The sequence below is a fragment of the Salvelinus alpinus genome, chromosome 24 (genome assembly GCF_045679555.1).
Source record: "Salvelinus alpinus chromosome 24, SLU_Salpinus.1, whole genome shotgun sequence".
Lineage (NCBI taxonomy): Eukaryota > Metazoa > Chordata > Actinopteri > Salmoniformes > Salmonidae > Salvelinus > Salvelinus alpinus.
This window is the reverse complement of record NC_092109.1, coordinates 11,726,428-11,748,234: the sequence shown is the minus strand read 5'-3', so window position 1 is coordinate 11,748,234 and position 21,807 is coordinate 11,726,428. Positions and strand designations below refer to the sequence as shown.

The following is a 21,807-nucleotide window of genomic DNA, read 5'->3' as shown; positions in this document are numbered from 1 at the left end:
TGCTTACTTACAGGCTCTAACCAATAGTGCAAAAAAAGGTATTAGGTGAACAATAGGTAGGTAAAGAAATAAAACAACAGTAAAAAGACAGGCTATATACAGTAGTGAGGCTATAAAAGTAGCGAGGCTACATACACCGGTTAGTCAGGCTGATTGAGGTAGTATGTACATGTAGATATGGTTAAAGTGTGTGGCAGGCTTACAATGATGGCAAAAAACAACATTTGAGAGTGCGCCGATCCTGGTGCTAGAGGGGGTACGCAGCTGGAGGTTGAATGTTTGAAGGGGTACGGAGGGGTATGTTTGAAGGGGGACTATAAAAAGTTTGGGAACCTCTGCTGTAGCAGGATTGATACATGCTACTCTGGCTCAGCGGCTCCAGAGACGCGCTCCAACCACCAACAGGCTGTCATATATGACATATATACATATAGACACAGCTTTGTAGAACCAAAACATACACAGCCTCGGCTAAACAAACTCTAAAACGAATCGTTTGGGGTGCTGCAGTTCGCAAAATAATATTGTACTTAACACCCTCACGGCAGTCAAGCAATGCATTCCGCCATGAGTCGCTCACAATCTAGTCCGGTTGTGGCCACAACTAGACCTCGTTTAAAATGTATCAAGAAATAATTGTATTTGTATGCCTAGCAATCAAGAAATGTACATTGTTTAAAGCACACTTTTACAAGTCTTAGTCTCAAATGACCGCTCCAATAAGCCCCATATGGTGAACAACGTGAACAAGCGGCTTGTAGAATCATGACACTTTCAAGTTTTCAGTTAATCGTTGGCCGGTAGAGGGTCCTGCATGCTCTGGGCATTACTGACACAACATAGTGAAATGAGTCAAAAGATTTGTTCTTTTGTCTGAACGAGTCGAAAAGATTTGAGTCAGTAAAAAGAGACGGAAAAAAGAAGCGCACTAAAAACTCCCAAACAGTCAAAACCATTCGATTTTGAGATGGGGGTGAAATCCCAAAATTGTCAAAGCTAATTTGTAAACAATAAATATTGATACATTACTAGCTCAAACACTTAATCTGCAAAAAATGACAAGTTAATTAGTGGGTGATTTCAGCACCAAACTGGGGGGACAAAAAACATAGGCTACAATGCCTGCCCCCCCCCCTAATCTGATAGTGGTAGTGGTGGCATGGTAGATGCCTAGTCTCCCCTTTGGCTCAGATCAGGTGCCTAAATTGTATAAAGCATAGACATACATAATTTACGGTGGGGGGTATCAAGCACATGAAGTGAGACGGTGGATGGTGGTTGGAAGAGCGTGCTTGTTTGAAATGGAAAAGTGTTGTGGTAGCTTTTGATGAAGAACAACATCAAGACGAAGCAGCTGCTTTATAAGTGGGAGGCATTGTTGAGCACTACATCCTAAGGGGTTCGTGCTGATTGTACGAAGATTGTGACAGCCGATTAAATGGCGTCCCTTGAGAAGGCAAGAACAAGATGTATATCAGGAGAAGTGCAGTATTATCATAAGGAGACGTATACTTGGAATACGGAGGAGGAATGGAGGGAAAAAGACAGGCAGAGGAGGTTTAAGAGAGAGAGGGAAGAAGAGGGTGATAATTGTTTGTGTTTCTGCTGGTCTGAGGTAGAAGGCGCTCTAGGTTAAACAAATGGGGACAAGAAATGTGAATTGTTTTGCTCTCAAGAAGAGGGTGCCATTGAAAGGAGTGATTACTGGGATAGCGGTAAATGTAAAAGTTGGCCAAATGAAAGGGAAGATTCCCGGTGTTTGTGATGCTCGTCGTTTGGTGAGACACAGACAAGGTGGCATGAGTTGGTGGAACAGAAGAGTTGTTGTCTGCTATTTTGAGTTTTGATTCTTTGCCCGACAAAGTGATGTTAGGATATATAAGTTGTCCTGTACGAGCTTTTGTGCCGAATATATTACATTGTTACAGGTGTCAAGCTTCTGGGCATGTAGCAGCAGTGTGTATGAGGGAGGTTCCTAGGTGTGAGAAGTGTGCAGAAGCGCATAAGACAAAGGAACGTGTAGCATTGGGGAAGGTAGTGGTATGTGCCATTAGCTCAACCATTGGCTCAACTTAACCCATGGCCATTGGCTGAACTTACCCCAAGTGAAACATTTTGACTATATTAGCCCACACAGCTAGAAGGACGCACTTTAAGGACCTCATAATGAAGCATATGGAATGCCAACTGATGTATAAAATATTCTTAAAATGATGATCTACTTTGGTTTAGATACAAGCATAGATATAGAAAGGTTTTGGACCTAACTTGCTTACCACTTTTCCCAAGAGGTTTCTTCCCTCACAGACTCCATGAAATGACCTCTTCCTAAATATTTGGTCAAATTATTCATTTTGTGTATAGTTTCCTAGAAACAAGGGTGGCTCAACTTACCCCACTATCCCCTATATTGTAATTACAGTACTTGACATGGTGAATGTGCTACCTATTCTGTATATCATATTGTGTACATATCAGGCTATTACTTTGCATAATACCTCTTCTATTACTTATTTTTTATTTGAATTGACTATTATTGATATTGATTATTGCTGATTGTAATGCAATTCTGAGGGAGCTAGCACACAAGCATTTTGCTGCACCTTTTATACCTGCTGTAAACTGTGCACATGACAAATAAAATGTGTGCTAGCTGTGTGTGTGTGTGTGTGTGTGTGTGTGTGTGTGTGTGTGTGTGTGTGTGTGTGTGTGTGTGTGTGTGTGTGTGTGTGTGTGTGTGTGTGTGTGTGTGTGTGTGTGTGTGTGTGTGTGTGTGTGTGTGTACCTTGAGCAGGTTGTTCTCTGAGGAGAAGCCCAGACCGTAGACGGTGTTGGCTCGGCTGTCGGCCCACTGGCCAAACTTCTGGGAGGTCTTGGTGAAGGTCATGTTGGGGGTGATGGTGCTGTTGATGATTGCCTGGGAAAGGAAGAAGAGTTCTATGAGTCACAAAAGCAATGCTGATCATTTTATGTAGAAGCCCATTTGTCTAAGATGAGTGGGCTTGTATTCTGGATGGTTGCCTACAGCAACAGTAACGACTGAATATGAATTAGCTATCTGTGTCAGATGGAAAGTCTGCCTGTCTGTCTGTGTGTGTCTGTGTGTGTGTGTGTGTGTGTGTGTGTGTGTGTGTGTGTGTGTGTGTGTGTGTGTGTGTGTGTGTGTGTGTGTGTGTGTGTGTGTGTGTGTGTGTGTGTGTGTGTGTGTGTGTGTGTGTGTGTGTGTGTGTTACATCCCCATTGAAGAGGGGAGAGGGGTGAGGGAGGTGGGTGAGGGAGAGGGCGAGGGTGGGAAGTGTAGGGTCAAATTTACCATTGAAGATGCTTCACTCCACTCTGCCTTACGCCTACAGATTTTAGATAGCTTCTTAGCTAGCTGTAAAAAGCTTTAGTGTTATTAGCCTTAGCCTATTTAGCTAGCTCAAATCAGCTAATCTGCCACTGCCACGATGGCGATCAGAAATTGCCTTCGCCAAAGTATCCAAACAAACCCAAGGGAGGAGGGAACACCTGGCTACACTGTCAGTGGTTTTTAAAACTTGTGACAACATTGTGAAGTTGACATCGAATGCACATGTTCTTACAACACAGCAGTAAGACTCGAGGCTAAAGGACTTCTGAAGTCGGTGACGGAACCCTGGCTTTAAGTTTACAGCCACCATGGTGCACAGAATCCTCAGTATTCTTGATTCTCCAAACAAATGACTCCAGGCAAAACCAACAGATCTTTACACTGGAGTCAAAGTGGTCCGCAGTGCATTGGAGAGCATTGAGAAGCTGAGGTGTGACAGCGAGTTCCAAGCCATTTGGGCACAGTGCAGTGCCAAGTGGCACTGACGCACCACCAGCTCCAAGCAAACGATGACGCTATGCAAGTACAAATCTCCAGCAATGTGTGTTGGACAGTACAGTAGGCCAGCAGGACAGAGGAGAAGAGACTGAGTGTAAAAGACTGTTCTTCAGCACGTTGGATACCGTCATTGGTGAAATGTCCGAATGATTCAGCGAAAGCAACAGCAAACTGGTGGAGGCCTTGTGTGCCCTTGACCCAGAGAGCCATGACTTTCTAGATGTGAAAAAAGTGAAACCACTGCTGGATCTAAGCAAAACTGATTTGGTGGAAGCTGAGTTTAGTATCGCTTGCCAGTTTTTGCAGACTGAAATCGCTCACTCCTGCTCCAATGAGGAGAAATGGACCCCACTTGATATTCTGCAACGATTCTCTGGGCCACAGCTACATGCGAGAACTCACTTTTCCACATTGACAAATGTGTTCAGTCAGTATAGAAGAAGCATGCTTCACCCGAGGAAAGCTCAACTAATCCAACTGGCATTTGAGGGGGATCTTACAAGAAGATTTCAGGGAGAATGGAATGATCGATTACTCAGGAAGTTCCAGAGCTTCAAGGAGGCTGCAACTCTTCTGAAAAGGTAAGAAACAATCTAGACTGAACAAAAACGTAAAAACGCAACAAATTCAAAGATTTTACTGAGTTACAGTTCATACGGAGGACATCAGTCAATTGAAATAAATTCATTAGGCCCTAATCTATGGATTTCACATGACTGGGAATACAGATATGCATCTGTTGGTAACAAATATCTTTAAAAAAGGTAGAGGCGTGGATCAGAAAACCAGTCAGTATCTGGTGTGACCATTTGCCTCATGAAACGCAACACATCTCCTTCTCATAGAGTTGACCTGGATGTTGATTGTAGCTTGTAGAATGTTGTCCCACTCCTCTTCAATGGCTGTGCGAATTTGCTGTATATTGGCGGAACTGGAACAAGCTGTCGTACACGTCGATCCAGAGCATCCCAAACATGCTCAATGGGTGACATGTCTGGTGAGTATGCAGGCCATGGAAGAACTGGGACATTTTCAGCTTCCAGGAATTGTGTACAGATCCTTGCAACATGCGGCTGTGCATTATCATGTTGAAACACGAAGTGATGGCAGCGGATGAATGGCACGACAATGGGCCTCAGGATCTCGTCACGGTACCTCTATGCATTCAAACTGCCATCAATTAAATGCAATTGTGTTCGTTGTCTGTAGCTTATGCCTGCCCATAGCATAACTCTACTGCCACCATGGGGCACTCTGTTCACAACGTTGATATCAGCAAACCGCTCGCCCACACAACGCCACACACTCTATCTGCCCAGTACAGTTGAGACCGGAATTCATCTGTGAAGAGCAAACATCTCCAGCGTGTCAGTGGCCATCGAAGGTGAGCACTTGCCCACTGAAGTCGGTGACGAAGTGCAGTCAGGTCATGACGAGCATGCAGATGAGCTTCCCCGAGACGGTTTCTGACAGTTTGTGCAGAAATTAATTGGTAGTGCAAACCCACAGTTTCATCAGCTGTTCGGGTGGCTGGTCTCAGATGATCCCGCAGGTAAAGAAGCTGGATGTGGATGGATTGTCTTGGCAAAGGAGAAATGCTCACTAACAGGAGAGAGTGAGAGAAAAAAGCTTTTTGTGCTTATGGAACATTTTGGGGATCTTTTATTTCAGCTCACGAAACATGGGACCAACACTTTACATGTTGCGTTTATATTTTTGTTCTATGTAGCTGGTTGGTTTTTATAGAGATCTAGGTGGTATAGCCAGGGTACGGAATGGCAAAATGACTTCCTTAGCCAAATGATACCCCTGGGTATAGCTACATATCGGGTTGGTTCACCATAGAAATAGATACATTCTATGATGGTTTTCTTGTTAACAAGTTTTTGTGGTTGTAAATAGAACTGCACGTATTGGAAGCGTGTTTTTGATAGGCTGGCATTATTCGAAGCCAAACTGCTACTAGTGTTTTTGTTGGCGTGCATGAATATGTAGGCTAGAGGTCGACCGATTAATCGGAATGGCCGATTTTCATAACAATCGGAAATCGGTAATTTTGGACTACGATTTTGCAGATTTTTTTTACATTTATTTTTTTGTTATATATATTTTTGAACACGTTTATTTAACTAGGCAAGTCAGTTAGAACACATTCTTATTTTCAATGACGGCCTAGGAACGGTGGCTTAACTGCCTTGTTCAGGGGCAGAACGACAGATTTTTACCTTGTCGGCTCAGGGATTCAATCTTGCAACCTTACGGTTAACTAGTCCAACGCTCTAACCACCTGCCTCACGAGGAGCCCGCCTGTTACGCAAATGCAGTAAGAAGCCAAGGTAAGTTGCTAGCTAGCATTAAACTTATCTTATAAAAAACAATCAATCAATCATAATCACTAGTTATAACTACACATGGTTGATGATATTACTAGTTTATCTAGCGTGTCCTGCGTTGCATATAATCGATGCAGTGCGCATTCGCGAAAAAGGACTGTCCAACGTGTACCTAACCATAAAACATCAATGCCTTTCTTAAAATCAATACACAGAAGTACATATTTTTAAACCTGCATATTTAGCTAAAAGAAATCCAGGTTAGCAGGCAATATTAACCAGGTGAAATTGTGTCACTTCTCTTGCGTTCATTGCACGCAGAGTCAGGGTATACAGTGGGGAGAACAAGTATTTGATACACTGCCGATTTTGCAGGTTTTCCTACTTACAAAGCATGTAGAGGTCTGTCATTTTTATCATAGGTACACTTCAACTGTGAGAGACGGAATCTAAAACAAAAATCCAGAAAATCACATTGTATGATTTTTAAGTAATTAATTTGCATTTTATTGCATGACATAAGTATTTGATCACCTACCAACCAGTAAGAATTCCGGCTCTCACAGACCTGTTAGTTTTTCTTTAAGAAGCCCTCCTGTTCTCCACTCATTACCTGTATTAACTGCACCTGTTTGAACTCGTTACCTGTATAAAAGACACCTGTCCACATCCATCCTCCAATCAATACAGTACAGTCCAACCTCTCCACAATGGCCAAGACCAGAGAGCATGTGTAAGGACATCAGGGATAAATTGTACGACCATGCTACAAGGCTGGGATGGGCTACAGGACAATAGCCAAGCAGCTTGGTGAGAAGGCAACAACTGTTGGCACAATTATTAGAAAATGGAAGAAGTTCAAGATGACGGCTCAATCAGACCACATCGGTCTGGGGCTCCATGCAAGATCTCACCTCGTGGGGCATCAATGATCATGAGGAATGTGAGGGATCAGCCCAGAACTACACGGCAGGACCTGGTCAATGACGCTGAAGAGAGCTGGGACCACAGTCTCAAAGAAAACCATTAGTAACACACTACGCCGTCATGGATTAAAATCCTGCAGCGCAGCTGTCAAGGTCCCCCTGCTCAAGCCAGCGCATGTCCAGGCCCGTCTGAAGTTTGCCAATGACCATCTGGATGATCCAGAGGAGGAATGGGAGAAGGTCATGTGGTCTGATGAGACAAAAATAGAGCTTTTTGCTCTAAACTCCACTCGCCGTGTTTGGAGGAATAGAAGGATGAGTACAACCCCAAGAACACCATCCCGACCGTGAAGCATGGAGGTGGAAACATCATTCTTTGGGGATGCTTTTCTGCAAAGGGGACAGGACGACTGCACCGTATTGAAGGGAGGATGGATGGGGCCATGTATCGCGAGATCTTGACCAACAACCTCCTTCCCTCAGTAAGAGCATTGAAGATGGGTCGTGGCTGGGTCTGTCCAGCATGACAACGACCCGAAACACACAGCCAGGGCAACTAAGGAGTGGCTCCGTAAGAAGCATCTCAAGGTCCCTGGAGTGGCCTTAGCACAGCTCTCCAGACCTGAACCCAATAGAAAATCTTTGGAGGGAGCCGAAAGTCCGTATTGCCCAGCGACAGCCCCGAAACCTGAAGGATCTGGAGAAGTGTCTTGTATGGAGGTAGTGGGTCCAAAATCCCTGCTGCAGTGTGTGCAATACCTGGTCAATGAACTACAGGAGAACAGTATGATCTCTGTAATTGACAAACTAACAGGTTTCTGTGAGCCAAATATTCAGTTCTGCTTTTCTGATGTATCAAATACTTATGTCATGCAATAAAATGCAAATTAATTACTTAAAAATCATACAATGTGATTTTCTGGATTTTTGTTTTAGATTCCTTCTCTCACAGTTGAAGTGTACGTATGATAAAAATTACAGACCTCTACATGCTTTGTAAGTAGGAAAACCTGCAAAATTGTCAGTGTATCAAATACTTGTTCTCTCCACTGTATGCAACAGTTTGGGCCGCCTGGCTCATTGCAAACTAATTTGCCAGAATTTTACGTAATTATGACATAACATTGAAGGTTGTGCAATGTAACAGGAATATTTAGACTGATGGATGCCACCCGTTAGATAAAATACGGAACGGTTCCGTATTTCACTGAAAGAATAAATGTTTTGTTTTCGAGATGATAGTTTCCGGATTCGACCATATTAATGACCTAAGGCTCGTATTTCTGTGTGTTATTATGTTATAATTAAGTCTATGATTTGATAGAGCAGTCTGACTGAGCGATGGTGGGCACCAGCAGGCTCGTAAGCGTTCATTCAAACAGCACTGTCGTGCGTTTTGCCAGCAGCTCTGCTGTTTATGAATTCAAGCCCATCAACTCCCGAGATTAGGCTGGTGTAACCGATGTGAAATGGCTAGCTAGTTAGCAGGGTGCGCGCTAATAGCGTTTCAAACGTCAGTCGCTCTGAGACTTGGAGTAGTTGTTCCCCTTGCTCTGCATGGGTAAACGCTGCTTCGAGGGTGGCTGTTGTCGATGTGTTCCTGGTTCGAGCCCAGGTAGCGGCGAGGAGAGGGATGGAAGCTATACTGTTACACTGGCAATACTAAAGTGCCTATAAGAACATCCAATAGTCAAAGGTATATGAAATACAAATCGTATAGAGAGAAATAGTCCTATAATTCCTATAATAACTACAACCTAAAACTTCTTACCTGGGAATATTGAAGACTCATGTTAAAAGGAACCACCAGCTTTCATATGTTCTCATGTTCTGAGCAAGGAACTTAAACGTTAGCTTTCTTACATGGCACATATTACACTTTTACTTTCTTCTCCAACACTTTGTTTTTGCATTATTTAAAGCAAATTGAACATGTTTCATTATTTATTTGAGGCTAAATTGATTTTATTGATGTATTATATTAAGTTAAAATAAGTGTTCATTCAGTATTGTTGTAATTGTCATTATTACAAATACATTTTATTTTATTATTATTATTATTTTTTTTTTTTAAATCGTCCGATTAATCGGTATCGGCTTTTTTTGGTCCTCCAATAATCTGTCGACCTCTAATGTAGGCTACTACTTTCAGCATTTAGTTTGCATTATTTTGGTAAGGCAGCTGTGTGTACGGCTGCATTCAAATAGGGTAATTCACCTATTACAAACAGCCTATCCATCTTGTATCCTATGTTCATTACTAACGGCCTCGCTTTAATGTGTAGGGCGCTGTCCATCGTGCTGATACAGCGCAGCAGAGATAGGCTACAGATTTGGCGCCAACCCATCACATCAAAAAGCACTAAATGGTCTCAGAGTCTCTGCATGTGAACATTATGTTTATTGTGGTATAGCATGATATAAGCAGAATTCGATATAATTCCAATGCAGGAAAGACAATTTCAACTGGCCCTTGAGAACCAGGCCTGGCGCCAGGATAAAGAGACTACTGTATGTACTTTCTACGGAAAGTTGTGTGTGTGTGAAGTTCTGTGTTTGTCTATGCGTGTCTTACAGTGGGCTGTGTTGATGTTAATGATGAGTGTATCCTAGAGCGGCAGGCAGGTAGCCAGCGCCACAGTGCAGCCCACCCTCTCCCTGCTGTTTCAAGCTTAACACAGCACAACGCAGTAACGGTAACCCCACAGTCGAGTTCACCCACTCGCTAGCTAGCTACATTAGCTCCACAGCACCAAGGGTCACATACACAGCAGTGGAGAGAGAAGCAGAGGACTGTGTGTGTGTGTGTGTGTGTGTGTGTGTGTGTGTGTGTGTGTGTGTGTGTGTGTGTGTGTGTGTGTGTGTGTGTGTGTGTGTGTGTGTGTGTGTGTGTGTGTGTGTGTGTGTGTGTGTGTGTGTGTGTGTGTGGAGAGCATTACATAACCGTTGCGGTGCTGAAATAGTTCCTCCTCCCCTGCACCCCTCTGAAGACAAAAATAATCGTTGTTATGACGTACAGAACATAACAGGCCACAACGCCCCCACGCCATTACCAACCACGGGCTCTGCTGCTACTGCTGCTGCTACCGTTGGCCATGGAAACACACACACACACACTGGTGGGAAATGTAGGGTGTGTGTGTGTTGAGTGAGACTGCAGCTCAATTTCTGGTTCTGTCCGTGTCTGTGGGCGAGGGGACGATTACATGTTTGTGAGGGGGAAGAGGGAGTACAGTACACAAGCACATGTTTCACGTAAATCAATCCATGATTGATTCTAACTGATCCATAGTTCTACCAGCCCAGAGCCGGAGGTAGTACCAGCCCAGCCAGCCTGGTGCCACCTCTAATTTGCTCCCCATAAAATCACCTTTGCTGAGAGGGGAACCACGTGCAACCTCTAATATCTTCCCCTTCCTTTTACAACTCTAACACACACACCTTGGAGCCGTCGAGGCTGATGATGCGGTAGACGTTGCGCGTGCTGTCGTAGAAGTAGGAGACTGTGACGGCGTGTTTACTGGTGGGGACCCAGTTCTTCTTGGTGGTGGGGTCGATCTGGAAGACATGGGCCCTCGTACTGAAGATAGGCTGCTCTCTGCAGAGGAGAGAGAGAGAGGGAGAGAGAGTCTGCATATACACAGGAATTAAACTCACCACCCTGAGCCATGCGAAACAAAAGTGCTGGGAGTGTGCGAGGGCTGAGGTAGGAGTGTGGAGTGTGTGTGTGATAGGTGAGAGACACACACACAGCCTCCAGAGATCTCGACAAACATCCATTATTCACACTCTCCTGCAGCGCACTGCACTGGCCATGACTGGGAGGGGAAAACACACACACACACACTTCAGTTCCAGTATGGATATGCAATCTCTTCAATCCAGATGGACCGCAATTAACATTAGCAAGGAGTTTTAATACCAGCAGGAGAAAGACAAACATTACCTAGCCACAGACAGAAATCATTTACTAGAAACGAATGGACGTTACGTTTAAGTTAATCAAATTGACTTGCTGGGTACATTAAGGTAGTAAAACAGGAGCAACAGGGATAAATGATGTTCCACTAGTCTATTCATTGCAGCTAATGTGCCTCTGCTAAGATTATAGAGGAGAGGGTCATTAAAGCTGCCTGATGGAAATTATTCAATGTTAAAGTGCCTCTTTTTACTTTGATATAATGTACAGGTAAGTAGCATTAATATTCAACCCATAGAAGCGGACTGGATTGTTGGTCTCCGTGTGGTACTTAGAGGATGAGAGAGAAGCAGAGGAAAGGCTGTGCAACCACAGCACAACAGCAGAACCTGAGACAGAGCTGCATTTCCTGACAAAATGTCACAAAATATAAAACAATTAGTTTCATCTCCCCAAATTTCAAACACTTATTCAAGGTTTCAAAGACCTCTCTGATGAGGATAGGCTACCCGTCCTGTCGAGGGAGGACACAGAGAGCTGTGGGTTGGCAGAGCACTACATTGCTGCCTGCCATAAGATGAGGGACAGTGTCTGACAGACCAATCAACCTGCACATGTCCTCTATGGTTATTGTTATATGTCTGGTTATTTTGACCCTTGGTTATTGTTGTTACTGTTGTCCCATTGACAATTTTGATTCTTATTATTTTAATACTGTAAATATCCAAAGTAAGCTTTGGCAATCTGGTCATTGTTACGTCATGCCAATAAAGCCAATTGAATAGACAGAGAGAGGGGAAACTGCTGAGTGAGAGGGAGAAAGAGTGAGTACTGGGTGAATTCTATTATCTCTATTGTCCCCCTCTATGAGAGAGGGAGACAGACAGAGAGAGAGAGAGACAGGAAGACAGACAAACAGAGAGAGAGGGAGACAGAGACAGAGACGTCAAGAGCAGATGAGCTCCCACATTTTTTTTGCATGTAAAAAAAAAAGAAGACAGACAGACAAACTTGGATTTTTTGGCAGGGACATATACAGGATTCTACCGTAAACAACAACCTTCACTCCAAATCAAAACAAAATCAAAACAAAATGACCTAGAATGTTTCAACACAGCCAAGGATTATTATTCCCAAACTATACATCAAATGCTCTGTCAAACAAACAGAAACCTGAAAAACACCATCCAACCTGGAACTGAGTGAGTAATGCTTAGTCCAAAACTATTTTTCACTTTCAACAGCCAAGAAGAAAAATACATTACAATGATATATTTTACTTTAGAAGGACTGAATGCTAAGGCTACCAAGCTACCAAGAACTACAACTTAAATTAGCACTGACGTGTGAAACGAGAGGTGTCAAAGCCCTTGAGCCCAACAATGGCAGGAGAGCCCCAACCAAATGGAGAGGCTCCAGATGCACCCTCCCACTGTTCAGAGGTAATTAAAATACATTACCCTCGTATGTAAAGAATAATAAGACAAGAAAAGAGTACAAAATGAAGCTCCATATGGAAAATCAAGAAACACTTTTTGCTATTATAAAAATGGGAACATAAGCAACCTTATCTTCCATACAGACCATCCCCTGGCATGGCACAAGTGCTATATTAACACACTACCCCTCTGTTAAGAAGGAGGATGTTACCAATGGGTGGAAACTCAGGATACTAGACAACGAGGACTCAGTCAGCTAATATAAATCTCTATAAGTCTGGAACAGTATTGGTACAGGGCAACCACAAACAGTTTCAGCTGGACTTTCCCCTAATCAAAGAAATAGCTCAGCAGGAGAAGCTCTCTCTTGAGAAAAATACCCCGACCCCGAGCGGGTCAGACCAGACCTCTGCGTTACATAACCCCACAGACGAGCATCCCAAAGCGGAAAGTCAACCTCCAATCACAGAGTACTACTCCCTCATTGAAATGCGGGATAAATTCACCCAGCTGGAGGTAAGGCAGGTGGAGCTGGAACAGCAGGTGATTACACTCCAGTCAGCACAGACCCAGACAACAGTCCAGCACAACAACACCCCCTTAACTAGACCTGGAGAGCTGGAGGTGGAGAGAGACATATCTGCACTCTGGACAGTGGTGAGACACCATCAACGGGAGAAAGAGCAGGAGAAGAACAGAGCACTAGAGGAGAGGATCAGACTGCTGGAGGAGAGCTTGAGGGGGATGGCATGTGACAGAGAACAACCCATTAGAGAGGTGGCCACCCCCGCAGAGAAGACGGCAGAACAGCCCACCTCAGCTCCCGACAAAAGTCTCAACACCACAGCAGAACAGTCCAACCCAGACCACGTCGACAACACAGTGGGACAGACAAATGAAGAACCCCAAGCCCCAGGGGATCCCACCCGGATCCCACCCCCTCTGAGCACCCACCCTGTCAGCCACCCTGATAGCCCTCCTGACAACCCCCCACACCCACTGAGGATATACACAAGACACAGATTGTGCTCCTTATGGACTCAAACGGAAAATATATACAAGAGTGTCTAAACTCCGGTGTCCAAACACCCAGCGTGCCCTAGACCTTCTGTCTGAGGACCAACTAGGGTCACCCAGGCACATAATAATACACACAGGCACAAACAACCTGAGAGCACAGCAGGAAAGGATGGCCACAGCACTCAAGGGAGTGATTGAAAAAGCTTCTTCCACTTTCCCCAACGCACAAGTGGTTATATCCACCCTGCTACCACGAAAATACTTCCACCCTGCTACCAAACAGCAGGTAAAATGCAAGTATTTCCCATGACTGTGCCTCAAAACCAAAGGTTTACCTGGCCCACCACTTCACCCTGGACTTGAACAGCCTCTATGACCAGGTCCACCTATACAAGGCAGCAGTGCCCACCTTCGCCCGGACCCTAAAGGACATCGCTCTCAAACGCAGCCCCAACACTTCACACAGGAGCAACAGATTAGACACCACCCCCAGACCAGCAAGACACTCTCCCAGACCTGCGGGACCCCCCCCCGGACCTACACATAGAGGGCCCACGCCGAGAGGACCTACACATCCAGACCACACCACCACCAGCCAATATACCACCCCATTTAGGCCCTCTCAGATAAGACCTATGCCTCTCCTGCCCCCCCCCCCCCCCCCCACTCCAGCAGAGGGCCTCAACATGGAAGTCACATAAATGCCCTGGCCGTGAGCAGGCAAACAGGCCCAACCCCCACTCTTACACTAGCCCAAGCCAATGGCATGTACCAGATGCTCCAGATGCTCAGCAGGCTCTGCTCACTTACTGGCCTTAGGCCAAACCACATGACCAACAACATTGGACACTTTATGGAACACAAAGCCTTCACTATCTCATCCTAGAATATCCAAGGCCTGAGGTCATCTGCCTTTAGCCTAAAGAGCAGGAACCTGGACTTCACCAAAGAAAAATACAGACATTGTCATCCTACAAGAAACACGGTATAGAGGAGACGGACCCACTGGTTGCCCTCTCGGTTACAGAGAGCTGGTAGTCCCATCCATCAAACTGCCAGGTGTGAAACAGGGAAGGGACTCAAGGGGTATGGTAATTTGGTATAGAGCAGACCTAACTCACTCAATTAAATTAATCAAAACAGGAACATTTTACATTTGGCTAGAAATTCAAAAGGAAATTATCTAACAGAGAAAAATGTCCTCCTGTGTGCTACTTATTTTTATTTATTTATTTATTTTACCGTTATTTTACCAGGTAAGTTGACTGAGAACACGTTCTCATTTGCAGCAACGACCTGGGGAATAGTTACAGGGGAGAGGAGGGGGATGAATGAGCCAATTGTAAACTGGGGATTATTAGGTGACCGTGATGGTTGAGGGCCAGATTGGGAATTTAGCCAGGACACCGGGGTTAACACCCCTACTCTTACGATAAGTGCCATGGGATCTTTAATGACCTCAGAGAGTCAGGACACCCGTTTAACGTCCCATCCGAAAGACGGCACCCTACACAGAGCAGTGTCCCCAATCACTGCCCTGGGGCATTGGGATCTTTGTTTAGACCAGAGGAAAGAGTGCCTCCTACTGGCCCTCCAACACCACTTCCAGCAGCACCTGGTCTCCCATCCAGGGACTGACCAGGACCAACCCTGCTTAGCTTCAGAAGCAAGCCAGCAGTGGTATGCAGGGTGGTATGCTGCTCCCCCAACTAGCATCCCCATACCTTAAGTAAGACAGCTTCTCCATCCTGAAGGGGGAAATCAATAATTTCCAGGCCCAGGGACATGTACTAGTCTGTGGCGACCTAAATGCCAGAACCGCACACGAACCTGACTTATACTCTCAGCACACAGGAGGACAAACACCTGCCTGAAGGTGACAGCATTCCCTCCCCATATGCCCCTCTAGGCACAACTATGACAACATAACCAACAAAAACTGGTCACAACTCCTGCAGCGCTGTCGCACGCTGTGTATGTACAGTTGAAGTCGGAAGTTTAGGTTGGAGTCATTAAAACTTGTTTTAAACCACTCCACAAATTTCTTGTTAACAAACTATAGTTTTGGCAAGTCGGTTAGGACATCTACTTTGTGCATGACAAAAGAAAATTTCCAACAATTGTTTACAGACAGATTATTTCACTGTATCACAATTCCAGTGGGTCAGAATTCCAGAAAATTATGTCATGGCTTTAGAAGCTTCTGATAGGCCAATTGACATCATTTGAGTCAATTGGAGGTGTACCTGTGGATGTATTTCAAGGCCTACCGTCAAACTCAGTGCCACTTTGCTTGACATCATGGGAAAATCAAAAGAAATCAGCCAAAACCTAAGAAAAAAAATTGTAGACCTCCACAAGTCTGGTTCATCCTTGGGTGGCAATTTCCAAACGCCTGAATGTACCACGTTCATCTGTACAAACAATAGTACGCAAGTATAAACACCATGGTACCACGCAGCCGTCATACCGCTCAGGAAGGAGATCCGCTCCAAAACCGCCATAAAAAAGCCAGACAACGGTTTGCAACTGCAAATGGGGACAAAGATCGTACTTTTTGGAGAAATGTCCTCTGGTCTGATGAAACAAAAATAGTACAGTTTGGCCATAATGACCATCATTATGTTTGTGGAAAAGGGGGGAGGCTTGCAAGCCGAAGAACACCATCCCGACCGTGAAGCGCGGGGGTGGCAAGATCATGCTGTGGGGGTGCTTTGCTGCAGGAGGGACTGATGCACTTCACAAAATAGATGGCATCATGAGGCAGGAAAATGATGTGGATATATTGAAGCAACATCTCAAGACATCAGTCAGGAAGTTAAAGGTTGGTGTAAATGGTTCTTCCAAATGGACAATGACCCCAAGCATGGTTCCAAAGTTGTGGCAAAATGGCTTAAGGACAACAAAGTCAAGGTATTTGAGTGGCCATCACAAAGCCCTGACCTCAGTCATATAGAAAATGTGTGGGCAGAACAGAAAAAGTGTGTGCGAGCAAGGAGGCCTACAAACCTGACTCGGTTACAGCAGCTCTGTCAGGAGGAATGGGCCAAAATTCACCCAACTTATTGTGGGAAGCTTGTGGAAGACTACCCGAAACATTTGACCCAAGTTAAACAATTTAAAGGCAATGCTACCAAATACTAATTGAGTGTATGTAAACTTCTGACCCACTAGGAATATGATGAAAGAAATAAAAGTTGAAATAAATCATTCTCTATTATTATTCTGACATTTCACATTCTTAAAATAAAGTGGTGATCCTAACTGACCTAAGACAGGGAATATTTACTCAGATTAAATGTAAGGAATGGTGAAAAACAGAATTTAATGTATTTGGCTAAAGTGTATGTAAACCTCCGACTTCAACTGTAGTCAATGATAGGCTTCGAGGGGACTCTTATGGTAGGTAAACCCATAGCTCATCTCTTGGCAGTAGTACTGTCGACTACTTTATCACTGACCTCAACCCAGAGTCTCTCAGAGCATTCACAGTCAGCCTACTGACACCCTTATCAGATCACAGCAAAATCACAGTCTACTTGAACAGAGCAATACTCAATCATGAGGCATCAAAGCCAAAGGAACTGAGTAATATTAAGAAACGCTATAGATGGAAGGAATGTAGTGTGGAAACCTGTCAAAAAACAATTAGGCAAAAACAAATTCAATACCTTTTAGATAACTTCCTGTACAAAACGTTCCACTGTAATAGTGAAGGTGTAAACTTGGCAGTAGAAAACCTAAACAGTATATTTGACCTCTCAGCTTCCCTTTCAAATCTAAAAATTTCCAACAGAACTCAGAAGAAAATTAACAACAATGACAAATGGTTTGATGAAGAATACAAAAACCTAAGAAAGAAATTGAGAAACCTGTCCAACCAAAAACTGAGAGACCCAGAAAACCTGAGTCTACGACTTCACTAAGGTGAATCACTAAAACAATACAGAAATACACTACGGAAAAAGGAAAAGCACTTCAGAAATCAGCTCAATGTAATTGAAGAATCCATAGACTCTAACCACTTCTGGGAAAATTGGAAAACACTAAACAAACAACACGAAGAATTATCTATCCAAAATGGAGATGCATGGGTAAACCACTTATCCAATCTTTTTGGCTCTATGACATCAAACAAACAGCAAAAACATATACAAATCTTAGAATCAACTATTAAAAAGACTACCAGAACCCACTGGATTCTCCAATTACCTTTAATGAACTACAGGACAAAATAAAAACCCTCCAACCCAAAAAGGCCTGTGGTGTTGATGGTATCCTCAATGAAATTATAAAATATACAAATAACAAATTCCAATTTGCTATACTTAAACTCTTTAACATCATCCATAGCTCTGGCATCTTCCCCAATATTTGGAACCAAGGACTGATCACCCCAATCTGAAAAAATGGAGACAAATTTGACCTCAATAACTACCGTGGGATATGCGTCAACAGCAACCTTGGGAAAATCCTCTGCATTATCATTAACAGCAGACTTGTACATTTCCTCAGTTAAAACAATGTACTGAGCAAATGTCAATTTGGCTTTTACCAAATTATCGTACGGCAGACCACATAGTCACCCTGCACACCCTAATTGACAAACAAACAAACCAAAACAAAGGCAAAGTCTTCTCATGCTTTGTTGATTTCAAAAAAGCCTTCGACTCAATATGGCATGAGGGTCTAATATACAAATGGATGGAAAGTGGTGTTGGGGGAAAGACATACAACATTATAAAATGTCTTTCCACAAAACCGTAGGGTGAGACAGGGATGCAGCTTAAGCCCCACCCTCTTCAACATACACACACACATATACATATACATATATATATATATATATCAACGAATTGGCAAGGGCACTAGAACAGGCTGCAGCCTCACCCTACTCACCCTACTAGAATCTAAAGTCAAATGTCTACTGATGATCTGGTGCTTCTGTCCCCAACCAAGGAGGGCCTACAGTAGCACCTAGATCTTCTGCACAGATTCTGCCAGATCTGGGCCCTGCCAGTTCATCTCAGAAAGAGCAAAATAATGGTGTTCCAAAAAAGGTCCAGTCACCAGCACCACAAATACAAATTCCATCTAGACACTGTTGCCCTAGAGCACACCAAAAAAAACAATACATAACTTGGCCTAAACATCAGCACCACAGGTAACTTCCACAAAGCTGTGAACGATCTGAGAGACAAGGCAAGAAGGGGCTTCTATGTCATCAAAAGGAACATCAAATTCAACAGGTCTGGGGTCCGCTCACCAACCAAGAATTCATAAAATGGGACAAACACCAAATTGAGAGACTGCATGCAGAATTATGAAAAAATATCCTCTGTGTACAACATAAAACACCAAATAATGTATGCAGAGCAGAATTAGGCCGATGCCCGATAATGATCAAAATCCAGAAAAGAGACGTTATATTCTACAACCACCTAAAAGGAAGTGATTCCCAAACCTTCCATAACAAGCCATCACCTACAGAGAGATAGATGGCATCTATCTGGAGACAAGTCCCCTGAGCAACCTGGTCCTGGGGCTTTGTTCAAACACAAACAGGACAGCAACACAATTAGACCCAACCAAATCATGAGAAAACAAAAAGATAATTACTTGACACATTGGAAAGAATTAACATAAAAACAGAGCAAACTAGAATGCTATTTGGCCCAAAACAGAGAGTACACTGTGGCAGAATACCTGACCACTGTGACTGACCCAATCTTAAGGAAAGCTTTGACTATGTACAGACTCAGTGAGCATAACCTTGCTATTGAGAAAGGCCATCGTAGGCAGACCTGGCTCTCAAGAGAAGACAGGCTATGTGCACACTGCCCACAAAAGCAGGTGGAAACTGAGCTGCACTTCCTAACCTCCTGCCAAATGTATGACCATATTAGAGACACATATTTCCCTCAGATTACACAGATCCAAAGAATTTGAAAACAAACCCAATTTTGATAAACTCCCATATCTACTGGGTGAAATACCACAGTGTGCCATCACAGCAGCAAGATTTGTGACCTGTTGCCACATGAAAAGGGCAACCAGTGAAGAACAAACACCATTGTAAATACAACCCATATTTATGTTTATATACACTGCTCAAAAAAATAAAGGGAACACTTAAACAACACAATGTAACTCCAAGTCAGTCACACTTCTGTGAAATCAAACTGTCCACTTAGGAAGCAACACTGATTGACAATAAATTCCACATGCTGTTGTGCAAATGGAATAGACAAAAGGTGGAAATTATAGGCAATTAGCAAGACACCCCCAATAAAGGAGTGATTCTACAGGTGGTGACCACAGACCACTTCTCAGTTCCTATGCTTCCTGGCTGATGTTTTGGTCACTTTTGAATGCTGGCGGTGCTCTCACTCTAGTGGTAGCATGACACGGAGTCTACAACCCACACAAGTGGCTCAGATAGTGCAGCTCATCCAGGATGGCACATCAATGCGAGCTGTGGCAAGAAGGTTTGCTGTGTCTGTCAGCGTAGTGGCCAGAGCATGGAGGCGCTACCAGGAGACAGGCCAGTACATCAGGAGACGTGGAGGAGGCCGTAGGAGGGCAACAACCCAGCAGCAGGACCGCTACCTCCGCCTTTGTGCAAGGAGGAGCACTGCCAGAGCCCTGCAAAATGACCTCTAGCAGGCCACAAATGTGCATTTGTTTTGTACGTTAACTATTTGCACATTGTTACAACACTGTACATAGCCATAATATGACATTTGAAATGTCTTTATTCTTTTGGAACTTCTGTGAGTGTAATGCTTACTGCTCATTTTATATTGTTTATTTCACTTTTGTTTATTATATATTTCACTTGCTTTGGCAATGTAAACATACAGTGCATTTGGAAAGTATTCAGACCCCTTCACTTTTTCCACATTTTGTTATGTTACAGCCGTATTCTAAAATTGATTAAAATAATGTTTTTCCTCATCAATTTACATACGTATTCAGATCCTTTGCTATGACACTCAAAATTGAGCTCAGGTGCATCCGGTTTCCATTGATCATCTTTGAGATGTTTATACAACTTGATTGGAGTCCACCTCTGGTAAATTCAATTGATTGGACATGATTTGAAAAAAGGCACACACCTGTCTATATAAGGTCCAACAGTTGACGGTGCATGTCAGAGCAAAAACCAAGCCATGACGTCGAAGGAAATGTCCGTAGAGCTCCAAGACAGGATGTGTGGAGTCAAAGATCTGGGAAAGGGTACCAAAATATTTCTGCAGCATTGAAGGTCACCAAGAACACAGAGGCCGGCATCATTATTAAAATGGAAGAAGTTTGGAACCACCAAGACTCTTGCTAGAACTGGCCGCCCTGCCAAACTGAGCAATCGAGGGTGAAGGACCTTGGTCAGGGAGGTGACCAATAACCCGATGGTCACTCTGACAGGGCTCCAGAGTTCCTCTGTGGAGATGTGAGAACCTTCCAGAAGGATAACCATCTCTGCAGCACTCCACCAATCAGGCCTTTATGGTAGAGTGACCAGACGGAAGCCACCCCTCAGTAAAATGCACACAAACTCCCTCTTGGAGTTTGCCAAAAGGCACCTAAAGGACTCTCAGACCATGAGAAACAACATTCTCTGGGTCTGATGAAACCAAGATTGAACTCTTTGGCCTGAATACCAAGCATCATGTCTGGAGGAAACCCGGCACCACTCATCACCTGGCCAATACCATCCCTATGCTGCAGCATCATGCTGTGGGGATGTTTTTCAGCGGCAGGGACTGGGAGACTAGTCAGGATCGAGGGAAAGATGAGCGGAGCAAAGTACAGATAGATCCTGGATGAAAACCTGCTCCAGAATGCTCAGGACCTCAGACTGGGGCAAAGGTTCACCTTCCAACAGGACAACGGCCCTAAGCACACAGCCAAGACAACGCAGGAGTGGTTTCGGGACAAGTCCCTGAATGTCCTTGAGTGGCCCAGCCAGAGCCCGGACTTGAGCCCGATCTAACATCTCTGGAGAGACCTGAAAATAGCTGTGCTGTGATGCTCCCCATCCAACCTGACAGAGCTTGAAAGGATCTGCAGAGAAGAATGGGAGAAACTCCCTAAATACAGGTGGGCCAAGCTTGTAGCATCATACCCAAGAAGACTCGAGGCTGTCATCGCTGCCAAAGGTGCTTCAACAAAGTACTGAGTAAAGGGTCTGAATACTTATGTAAATGTGATATTTCATTTTTATTTTATTTTTTGAAATTTGCTTCAATTTCTAACCTGTTTTTGCTTTATCATGATGGGGTATTGTGTGTAGATTGATGAGGGAAGAAAACGATTTAAT

The 21,807-nt window shown here is 44.0% G+C and overlaps 1 protein-coding gene across 3 annotated transcripts in view; it reads right to left on the bottom strand.

Annotated features, from left to right (window-relative positions):
- The window catches only part of LOC139552149 (homer protein homolog 1-like), a 70,277-nt gene that overhangs the window by 27,725 nt on the left and 20,745 nt on the right, over positions 1–21,807 (bottom strand). For all 3 annotated transcript variants that reach the window (XM_071363587.1, XM_071363588.1, XM_071363589.1), the window contains exons 2-3: positions 10,551–10,707; positions 2,786–2,917 (exon numbers count right to left, since the gene is read on the bottom strand). In XM_071363587.1, coding sequence (XP_071219688.1) covers positions 2,786–2,917; positions 10,551–10,707 — 289 coding nt within the window. The remainder of the gene's footprint in view (positions 1–2,785; positions 2,918–10,550; positions 10,708–21,807) is intronic.